Source organism: Paramormyrops kingsleyae, chromosome 5, assembly GCF_048594095.1.
Source record: "Paramormyrops kingsleyae isolate MSU_618 chromosome 5, PKINGS_0.4, whole genome shotgun sequence".
In the NCBI taxonomy this organism is placed as follows: domain Eukaryota; kingdom Metazoa; phylum Chordata; class Actinopteri; order Osteoglossiformes; family Mormyridae; genus Paramormyrops; species Paramormyrops kingsleyae.
In genome coordinates this window covers 22,753,492-22,764,817 of record NC_132801.1, presented here as the reverse complement: position 1 = coordinate 22,764,817, position 11,326 = coordinate 22,753,492, and the positions used below count along the sequence as shown (strand labels likewise).

Below are 11,326 nucleotides of genomic sequence, written 5' to 3'. Positions count from 1 at the left end.
AGACTTTTTTCTTATTATTCCAAAACCAAAACAGTATAACAACAAGTTACATAACATTTACACTAAGTATTATCAATAATCTAGAGATGATTTAAAGTGTACAGGAGGTTATGTATGCAAATACATAATCAGCTGAATCTACAGGGCCTAAATAATAATATATTCACAGTATATGTGAGAAGGAAAAGTGTGTAAAAGCAGACATTTCAGTTAATGCTGTCCTTTACATACTTGTGTGCTACCAGGCACAACCACGCATGTAGCTTGTGGTCTATAGAGCCCTATCCAGTACACATCTTTGTTTGCTAATAAGTCCTGTTTAGCATGCAGAAGATCTGTCATGAACTGGTTTATTAACATAATAGTTATCAGCCAGGGTCCCAGTCATCCCTGATTGTTTGTTCATGTTATATTTTTCCAGAGTTCTCAAATTAATTGCAATCGATCTTTAGGAAATTAAGCCAGTCACTTTTTTTTTTGAGAATTAAACCTCAGGGATCAATGCTTTAATTTCATTTGCAGGCAGAAGTAGGCTTGATTAAATTGCAGACTTAACATGAGGCCCCTAATTACATTTTGATGTCAATGAACAGTGTCTGACCTTCCAGAAGCAGCTACCGAGGAGGAGCTGCTCTGTGGGACCAGAGATGGCACACCATGGTAGCAGAGGTTTCTGCAGGAAGGGGGGGGATGTATGGAGATGATGGAGTAAAGCATGTGACCTGTGGGACCTGTACAAACCTCTGATCCAGCAAATAATGACAAACATTCAAACAAAATCACCAGTCTGTGCCTTTTCTTTCTGTTCAACAAATCCTTATTTATTAATAATGACTGAATTATGCATCATGAACATGAAAGTTTAATTGAGAATGAAACGGAACAGAACAAACAGATTGTTTTTACTGTAGGTGCCAATTACAGAGGAAGTTAAAAAAAAAAAGAGACCAAAGTTACCTTTAGAAGTTCTTGGGCATGTTTATCGATGGGGGATTAATTTGTAAGCGAATGCCTTTGGATATGAGCAGAGGTTTGGTCTTGGAGTCGTCTCACAATAACACTACCAAGGCATCAGGTATCGATAAAACTGGCCAAGGGAAGTAATTAAAAGTAAAAACAAGGCGGCAACAGAAGAAGCGAATAAGTATGAAGACAAACTTGGCCTTAAACCTCGTCTCGCATCGCTGCTTTGCCGTTCTCTCCTCCCAGAGACGTATGGAACAGCAGAGCCCATCCGCCATGTGCCTTATGGAAGCCTTACTGCTGACGCGCTCGCTGGTGGCACGATGTCACTGTGGAGGCGGCTTCCCGTTGGCAGCTGACCGCGTCGCAGTTAGATGTTCTCCTAAGTGACGCAGGAAGCCACGGGGTCGTGTTCGTCGTGACGAACTGTTTGGTGCTGGGGGGCAGGGATCGGAGTCTCACCATGGCAACTGTCTGGGGGGGGGGTTTCACCGCTGTTCACAACTTTCTCCAGTTAATCCAGTTATTGCTCCTTTTCTCTTCTTAAATTCCCCCATTTGGGGGTTCCAGTTTGTCCCAGCTTAGTGCTTTTTTTCCCCTCTGGGGAAAAAAAAACAAACGTCCAACATAGCAAATGAAAGCCTGAGGCCAGACAGTTTGTCCAGTTTGTTTGCCGAGTCTGACCATGCGACGTGGAGGGAGGGCGGCTGACCGTCCCGCCTCGTCCTCGTTTTCAGCAGCAGCAGCAGAGGATAACCAGAGCTGGTAACGGCTAAAGTGACTGCTGTGTTAAGGGACAGCCGGTTTGCCGTGCTTTATGTGGAAGGGGAATCCGAGTGGGAACACAACAGGTATGCAGCAAGCCACCACACGGACGTGAGGAAGCTCCGGCGACGTGGGGCGTGACCACGCAGCTGCAGTGGCGGTTTGGCCGGCCCGTGGCACCCAGCTGTGATCAGTTTGGTTTAAAGGGTAGGTTTAACCTTTCCTCATCGTAGACCACAGGCATAGGTTAAATTAAAAGGATTTTATGAAGTGACATGTTTGTGACCCTTAATGCAATATACAAAGGCTACACATGGATGCTATTTAATGGGCCTTGTGCGATAGACTGGCAGATTTACACCACTTGTACCATATGCTTGCTCAACTCTAACCCTGTTGTCCCAGTAGAAATGTATGCATGGCCACACACCCATCACACACTGAGCTTGTGTCCTTTGAAGGAAATCAGACAGAGGAGTATCTCCTTGGTTTTAGATATCACTCTAGGAGGAGACCCTCCTGGTTGGACAGAGATAGCCCTCATGTGAAGACAAAGCAGGCTTAGTTAACAGTCATCCATGAGCACACGTGTACTGTGTGCGTCTGTCCAACGTCCAGCAAGTGGGGGGGGGGGCAATGTCCATCTGACCTACTTACATAATCCAGACTACAGAATAAGCATGTCTTTAAACAGATGTACGCAGTCCTGACATTCCCTGGATTCCACCTGATTTTTGTAGGATTTTAGCGGCGGACACTTAAGGCCAAATGTGGAGTGAAGTGAGGCAGGAGGCCATTTGTACAGAAGTAACTTTCCTTGTTGGATTCTGAGTTAGTGGTTACGCAAAAGCCACAGTATTTAAAATCTAAATTTGGAACCAGACATCCAGCAGAAAAAACAACAGTGAATGTTATGTCACAGCACAGAGAACTGTCAGGCTTCATCCCCTCGAATTACAAATGCAGTGTCCACTCACACCCACAGATGTTCCTTATAGTCTGACATTACTGGGGAGGGGAGACTGATTTTTATTTATTTTTTTACTGTTAGCAGTAAATAATGTTATTCAAAATCCAGTAGAAAACAGTGACCCTGACCATTCAGATTGGCACTTTTTGTTAGGGGAGATAACCGTAAGGAAAGTTGCCTCCTGTTTCTAAAACGGAAATAATCTCTTTATATGATGGCCCATCTCATCCTGAAGTATACATGTTGGATTCTTTTTTTGCAATAATTGTTTTTTTTTAAACACATGCTCATGAGAAAAATAGGAAGCAAAGCCATAACAAGTAAAAGATTCATCTAAAGTAGTTTTTCCCAATCTGGTCCTTGGGGAGTCACAGACAGTCCGTGTTTTTGCTCCCTCCCAGCTCCCAAGCTAAAATGTGTCTGACTGGGAGCTCGGAGGGGACATAAACATTGACCAATTGTGGGTCCCTGAGGACCGGATTTGGAAACACTGATCTAAAGGTCTAGCTCAAAATGCCCGTAATACATCGAAGCACATCCATGGTCAGGAAAATGAAACAAGTGGAAATGTCTGCATCTAATCCATCTAAAATCGTAGCTTTAAATATGTAAAAAATGCTTGATCATCAGACTAACACAATCACACTGAAATGTATTATTTTTTTTACAACATGTTACAAAGTAGGAGGGGATTTGCTACTTGCAAGTTTGTTCCTTCATTCATCGATTCCTCCTGTCATTAATGGTTCAAGAATGCAAAGTGTCTAAAACCCAGCCAGAGTCAAGAGTAACTGCAACGAGGCCTAGCAGCGGGTGGTCACTATCGCTGTCTTCTGAGCCTCGGGTTATTCATTACAACCCCAGTAATCCATAAAACGCAAAGGGTTTTGATGGTAAATTGGACATATAATGGCAGTTCACGGTCAACTGAACATGCTAATTGACTATGGCTGGAACAAAACGTCCACAAATCAGGATAAACAGGAAAAAAAAAATTCAGTAGACCGAGGAGCATGCTGGGAAAAGTAGCCAACATTTCCCCGACACTGATTTCCTCTCTGCTGTGAAAACAGGACAGACCTACTCAAACTCATTATAAAAAGTGAAGAAGGAGAGTATTGAGGAAAAGGCAGCAGTAGGTTTCAGGGTTGGGGCTAGAGACACCAACCCTGCTTGAGGAACAGGTTTGCTGGCCACAGAGCATCACCGTGCGCTCAGTGGGGCCTCTCTCTCTCTCTCTCTCTCTCTCTCCGATTTCACCTCAGCCATGCAAGGCCGCCCCAAGGTAAAGCACAACTTACTCAAGCACTTTGGGAAAACAAGGGCTCAGACCTTGATAAATTAGCACTGCTACTCGACTACACGCAATGAGAATGAGACCGTTAGATACTGTGGGTGTTAATTCTCTATTTGTTACAAGTTAAGCGCAAAAATCAAATAATACTGATCTAAGGCATAAACGTATAGACACATTAATGATTTAGCATCCTTGCACCTGTAAATATTCTGTCTCCAAAGTTTCAAATCCTCAAAGTGGCTCATTTGAGGTCCAGACATTTGGAATTTATGCATCAAATTCCCTTATTCAATTCCAGATGTAGTCCCCCCCAAAGGATTTTACACCCCTCCCCCATCTCCTTCCATTGTAACAGTTTTAAATATATATAAAGAATATATACAAACCATGTCCATCCCATCTAATATTTCACATCACTTCTGTACAGACCCAGAAAAAGCCCAACGATTCATTGGGAGGCTAGGAGTAAGGGGTTTTCCTTGATGTTTTCGTCATTAAAACCAATACAAAAGTCTCAAGAATTTACAGCACGCAGGAGTAAACCAGCCCCAGATAGCAGGTCATAGCAATGACCGTGCTGGAGCTGTGCTGATACTGTCAACTCCTCAGACACTGAGGGAGTCCGTACAACTGGTAGGCGAGCCAGCAGCCAATGGCAGCGATGTTCTTAGCTAGTGAAGTCGAAGGAATGTTTAAAAACTAAAACTGACCAATGAGAGCGACGCTTCTCCACACACCACAAGTATATGGATGTAAAAAGGAAAAATAATATTAAGCAACAGAAGCTGGAAGGTTCACAAACACATCCAGAACCGAACTCGAACTCATCTCGTGGGGCACCCTGGGTTAAATGACAGGTAGGAGAAAGGACATCAGACATACATTTCTTAAAAACCCCTTCCCCCACTGCTGCCCCTACCAGCCACTTGTTTTGAAGGACTGGCAATTTATTTATTCTTTTCTTTCCTCTTATCCACCAGTACAATTCAGGTAAAATGACGGCCATCTATAAAAGCGTCTCGCCCTTCTTTAGGGTGCATTAGGGTTCGGGTGTCTTCAGTGCCTCCACCCTGGACTCCAAATCTGTTATCTAAGGAGGAAAAGGCACCTGTTAGAGGCAGTAGGTCCCTCATAGTTGCATCACGTCAGGCGGCATCTAGTGAATGGGCCATAAAATATATACATAAATTCATAGCAGAGCTTTTGGGTGCTTCGGTGCATCTGCCAAGAGGAAGAAAGACTGCTGCAGAGCCATGGTGAGCCGATGATGATACCCAAAGGTTCAAAGGCTCTGACCATTGATCTATTCTGATTTAGTCTTTTCTGTATTCATGCAGATACTTAATTCTCATATTTAATGGGTAGAGGTGCCATTAAATATACAAAGCTCTGTACCAAAAAAGTGGTATATTTTTTGTTATATGATAAATTATAGATTAAATTCTAACCAAGTGTGTTTTGAGTTCTCTAGGTAGCTGACGTGAAAACCTAAGTATATTTAGAAGAATCTAGAGTCAGCTGGAGTCGGCTTCGTAGGCACTCTGAAGCCCTGCATGCTGCTGGACCTAGACCAGCCCAGACATACTTAACATCAAAAACCTTCCCATAAACCCTTGACATCAAAAACAAGTCCCTTAACCCCTCAAGCATGTGGGGTTGCCTTCGTCCTTAGCCTGGGGGCCTCCTCCACCATGAGTCACAGAGTCACCTACACGATGATAACGTGGTACAGTCTGGGCCGAGACAGAGGCAGCCAGCTGGGTCTGAGAGCCCGCAGATGACCGGGGCTGAGCGGCCCCCCACACGTTCGCCCACGCGGACACACACCCCACGCATTGCCCCCCCAGTCTTCACCTGATCCTCCTCCACTACCTGTTCCTGCAGCTTCTCTGCTTGCTCCTTGTGGGATGCCTCTGACTCCTCAAGGGCGCGACGCTGGGCGGTCTCCTTCTTCAAGAATTCAATCTCCCTGAAATGATGGAGGGTAGGGGAATAAACAGACATTGAGGAAGACCTGGATCAGGCCAGGTACTGTAGATCTCTCCCAGGCTCTGGCACCAGCCGTTGCCATTTATCCTTTTAACCAAAACTTCATCTATCCGATCTACCCACTAAAGAGCATGCAGCTATATACAATCGACATCTATTCAAAGCCCGTCAAGGCCAATTAAACGTGGTGTGTAAAGGCCCACGATGTATTGCAATATTCACAGGATTTCCCCTTCCCTAAAGACCTGCACAATATTTATTCCTGCTATTCTCATCTGCACAGAAGGAAATGCACAAACCCTATGAGAATTGACTGGCTGCTGGTAATTCAGTGATTATCAGCATGAATGTTAAGGTTAAATTATCTCAGCAGTGTAGAATTTGCAAGGAATAAAAAAGCAAAATGCCCGCCAGCCGCCCCGCCTGCACTGCCCCCGCCTGCACTGCCCCCGCCAGCCGCCCTGCCTGCACTGCCCCCGCCTGCACTGCCCCCGCCAGCCGCCCTGCCTGCACTGCCCCCGCCTGCACTGCCCCCGCCAGCCGCCCTGCCTGCACTGCCCCCGCCTGCACTGCCCCCGCCAGCCGCCCTGCCTGCACTGCCCCCGCCTGCACTGCCCCCGCCAGCCGCCCTGCCTGCACTGCCCCCGCCAGCCGCCCCGCCTGCACTGCCCCCGCCAGCCGCCCCGCCTGCACTGCCCCCGCCTGCACTGCCCCCACCAGCCGCCCCGCCTGCACTGCCCCCGCCTGCATTGCCCGCACCTGCACTGCCCCCACCAGCTGCCCCGCCAGCACCCCACCTGCAGCGCCCCCGCCAGCCGCCCCGCCTGCAGCGCCCCCGCCAGCCGCCTCGCCTGCACTGCCCCCGCCAGCCGCCACGCCTGCACTGCCCCCGCCAGCCGCCACGCCTGCACTGCCCCCGCCTGCACTGCCCGCACCTGCACTGCCCCCACCAGCTGCCCCGCCAGCCGCCCCGCCTGCACTGCCCCCGCCAGCTGCCCCGCCTGCAGCGCCCCTTACTTCTGCTGGTAGTCCTTGATGAGGCGCTTGGCCTTGCTGTACTTCCTCTCCAATGTCTGGTACTGGGCCTGCGTCTCCTTCAAGTGCTCGTCCACGGCCTGGCACAGGCTTTGTGCCTCCATCCAGTAGCCCTCTAACTTCTCCACGCGCTCCTTGTTCTCCTGGAGGCTCTGCTCCAGCTGCGCCTTCTCCATGCGCCAGCGCAGCTTTGCCTGGTCGGCCTGGGCCAGCTGCACGAGGAATATCGGCATGCGGTCAGCATCACTCATAGTGCATTGTACTACAACATCGCCACTGAAATTAGGCTTAAAAATGGAGTTTTCCATCCATCCATCATAAGATCTGTTTGTCCAGTACAGGGTTGCAGTGATCCTGGAACCTATCCCAGGGCAGCCCCTTAGGGCAGTGTTTCCCAACCCAGTTCTCGGGGGAACTCCGGATAGTCAACGTTTTTGCTCCCTCCCAGCTCAGCGCACCTGTACCAGGTATTCGGTGTTCCTGATTGGCTGGGAGCTGGGAGGGAGCAAAAATGTGGACTGTCCGGGGTTCCCCGAGGACTGGGTTGGGAAACACTGACTTAGGGCACATGACAAGGAACACCCAGGATGGGATGCCAGTTCATCACAGGACACACACACACATTTTTGATACCAATTCATTTACAAGCAGACTGCAAGAGAGGAAAAGAATACCCAAAGAAAACCACCATGAAGATGGATAGACCATACAGACTCCACACACAAAGAGCTGGGACATGCAATCAAACCTCCAGCTCTGGAAGTATAACTCTACATTCCTATGCACCAGCCACTCTACACAGACAAGTAGCTATATTTGATAGCTTACACCCGTCTCAGACATCATCCAGGAGGACAAGGATAGACAAGAGCTATGTGGCCATAGACCAATGCATCTCCATTGCCACTCTTAAAAGGTTCACCTGGTTCTGTAATGCTTTTCAGTACATTTTCCAATCTTGGCTGTGATCCACTCACTCTGGTGTTAGCGGTTGGATGAGTTTCCGCTTGCATAGGCCCTTACTCCCTTACTGGTAAGGCATCCACTAGTGGGATAGGCCTCCAATCCACTGGGCATATGTTCTGAAAGGATGGTTTCTGAACCGGGGACCCTCCTGAACAGTAGACCTTAAGCCAGTAGACTGTTGGCCTGTTTCATGGTTACTGCATCTAAGTGCCCTGAAACCTTACTGAATGACATTACTGAGTGCTGTTCTTCCCAATTCATGACCAGTAATGTATCAGTCATCACCAGTATCATGACTGCTTTAATGGCTTTGCACTCCATCACTGACTTTGGGATTCGGTCAATACTGATGCATTGTGACCGTTCTTCTGATTCTCCTCCATCCTATGCTGGCTGGGTGGATGTTTTGGGACATGCACATCTATCAAATGATCATATTTTTCTCTCCCAACAAACTTAGAAATTCTATGAAAAAAGACACCCTGCGTGATATTATTTTTAACTTCCTGGCAATGGAGTGCTATAGGCTTGATAACCACGTCCTGTAAAGCGCGGTGTGAAGCGTTGTGGTCGCACCTTCCTTTTCAGCTGTTGGATCTCAGCCTCAGTCACAGCATGCTTAATCTGGAGCTGATGGGATAAAAAAAACAAAAAACAAAATGTGTGGTTGGAATAATAGAGAACTTCAGCAAATTGAATGATAGCAGCATGGACAGGTTAAGAAGATTCACCACTTTGACGGTTCATGAGGTTTGAAGGAGTGGCCAAAGCAGTGAAAATATTTACAGAAAGTATGGACGCCGCACCACAGATGGGGTGCGGACATGGCGGAGCAGTCTGACCAGCTCCCTTCTCTGCAGTCAGCCCCCCCACCCCCCAGCCATTCACCTCCTTGAACTTGTGGGCCAGCTTCTCTGGATCCATCTCCATGGGGGACAGCATGTCCTCACTCTCAGCCAAGTCGAAGACCTCGATGGCGTTGGGAAACATGGGACTCATCTCCTCCTCTTCGTCGGTGGCGTACTCGCCGGTCTGACGGGAACAGGGGGCCTGCTCAGCGTGGGCTCCTCTATAGTCACTCAAGGACACCCTGGTCTACCCCAAAGGATCCCGATAACCTAGTACGGTCGCCATACTACATGTATAGAGTATACACCTAATGTGTTGAAGTCATGTTCCTCTTACTCCAAGGCTTCCTTTTAGGTCGTTGTGTTCAATTATTTTTTAGTTTATTACTTTGCTCACAGGTTACTTCACTCACAAATATTCTACTCCTGATAAGTACATCCTGACTTGTGTAGATTAACTAGTAAAATATAGCTGGCTGGATATCTTGCTTTATCTAGTAGTTTATGTAGTGTGTTGCTAATAGGGTAAAAAAAAAGTTCCTAAGGCGACTGTGATGGATCGATACCACTTGACCCATTAAGAGAAGAACAAAAGCAAAAACCTTTGCAGAGCATACAATCTTGTGAACAATTGTACAAAAGCAGAATTATTGAGTTAGGTTACATCTGACCTGCAAATGCAGTGCGTCGCAAACTCATTTCTGCTCGCAGCCCATAATGCTTCATAGTAAAGATGGGTTTAATCACTAGCATTGCATTTCTTTGTTGATATGGTCAGTGCTGTATCTTCCACACAGTTCTATGGCTACCGGCCAGCAGATGGCGCAATTTTATTTCGACAAATCAAATAAGTTGTCTGAGTAAGGGAGACCCACACCAGACCAAAACAAAATACAGCCCACCATTTTGTATTTACACAAAGACACGTTAAACATTACGCTGATGAAGAGGATCTGAAGGACAGCGAGGTGGGGACAGTGGTCAAGTTTATGCTAATCCAGGCAGGCAGAATGCCCACAAAGCAATTTGGGAAGCACATCACGTCTGAATAAATGAATGTGTGTACGAAGCAGCCACACACACAAGCACAAAAAGAGCAGGACATGTCAGGAAGCCTTAAAGAGAAGCTGCAGCAGACAAGCCGGCGGAAACCTTTCCATTCCGTCATTCACAGACTCCTCCAATGAGCTGCTCCACTGTTCTTCCCAGCTCTCAAGTAAATCTAATAAGTCTAATGTAGCCAAAAATCCTAATTTTGGTTCCCTCCTTTGATTTGGAGGCCAAACCACCATTAAAAAACACAATGATAGTCACACATCAAAACCTTCTTCTCAGCTCAAAATTCTTGGCAGTAGGTAACCTCCCCGAGGGAGTCAGAGTGGGGTGTTTATTCAGAACGGATCACGACCCCAGGGTACCCAGACCAAACCTGAAACATGAAATGAACCGAAACTGGATTTTGGCTCACGGGTTATATAATTATTGCTGATAAAAACCCAAATATTAAAAAGAAGTTGGATCTGTCTCCCGAAACACCCACCATCTGTGCCGGTTATGCAATTTACTGTTGTGGATCTGAGCGTTTTTTAAGTTTATGTTTCAAAAGGACCAATAGAAGCATTTTCTCAGCTGGCACTGGCTTGCGTCGTGAAATCAGGATGACAAGACACCTCTCTTCTAATCCCATCTGAAGTGTTAAAACACCCCCCCCCCCCCCCCCGTCACTAAATCACTGTTCTTCTTGCATAACTGAGGAAAGGTAGAAACCCTCACATTAAGGCTATGGGGAGGTGCGGTGGGGGGAGGTCAGAGGCCCCCAGTTATTCACAGAGTGTGCATCACGGCCGCAGTCGCAGGCACGCTCATCACTAACCCCCGATTTTTTTTGCACACCGTCGTCGGAACATTTTTATCTGATCTGTTATTTCACTCGGCTTTGTACAGCTGAACAGACGCTGTGAGTGCCTCACCTAGCAAAAGGACACAAGTAAATCTACTCAGCAGGGTCTAAGTCAAGATCAAAATACGCTGAACATTTAAGTATGGATACAAGTAGCCTCTCTGAATATCTGAATTTAGCATTGGCAAGTTAGAACTAAACGCTTTCCTTCAGTGTGGACGCCATAGCAGCTTAGCGTTAGCACACTGTCTATCACATAGCACGTGCCACTGATGTTTTTCTGGCTTTTTGGGCTACCTTTACCTCATCCTCATCCTCCCCATAATGGGCGTAGCGCTGTTCCATCATCTCCCGCTGCCAGCGCTCCTGCTCCAGGGTCTGCTGGATCAGCTGGGCCACCTCACTCTGCTCACCGGGCTTCTCTCGGCCAATCACGAATCTGCAAATAAAGGCGTCGGCCAATCAGAAAAGCAGCACGTGTGAAAATGTGTCTATTAGTAGTGACTTGTAAGGAAGTGTTTGCAGCTGAGTATGGGGCGGCCATACCCATATGGCCTGCTGCTTGACCAGGGGTATAAGGCATGGTGTGGTGC

General features: G+C 47.3%; 1 protein-coding gene across 5 annotated transcripts in view; it reads right to left on the bottom strand.

The window, feature by feature from the left end:
* Positions 1-794: 794 nt before the first annotated feature.
* ppp1r9ba (protein phosphatase 1, regulatory subunit 9Ba) overlaps positions 795-11,326 on the bottom strand; it is a 53,409-nt gene continuing 42,877 nt past the window's right edge. For 4 of the 5 annotated variants that reach the window (XM_072712433.1, XM_023820858.2, XM_023820856.2 and 1 more), the window contains 6 exons: positions 11,037-11,172; positions 8,874-9,017; positions 8,562-8,615; positions 7,002-7,231; positions 5,850-5,964; positions 795-5,085 (listed from right to left, as the gene is read on the bottom strand). In XM_072712433.1, coding sequence (XP_072568534.1) covers positions 5,035-5,085; positions 5,850-5,964; positions 7,002-7,231; positions 8,562-8,615; positions 8,874-9,017; positions 11,037-11,172 — 730 coding nt within the window. In that variant the 3' untranslated portion in view covers positions 795-5,034. The remainder of the gene's footprint in view (positions 5,086-5,849; positions 5,965-7,001; positions 7,232-8,561; positions 8,616-8,873; positions 9,018-11,036; positions 11,173-11,326) is intronic. The other variant, XM_023820859.2, reaches the window with a different exon arrangement.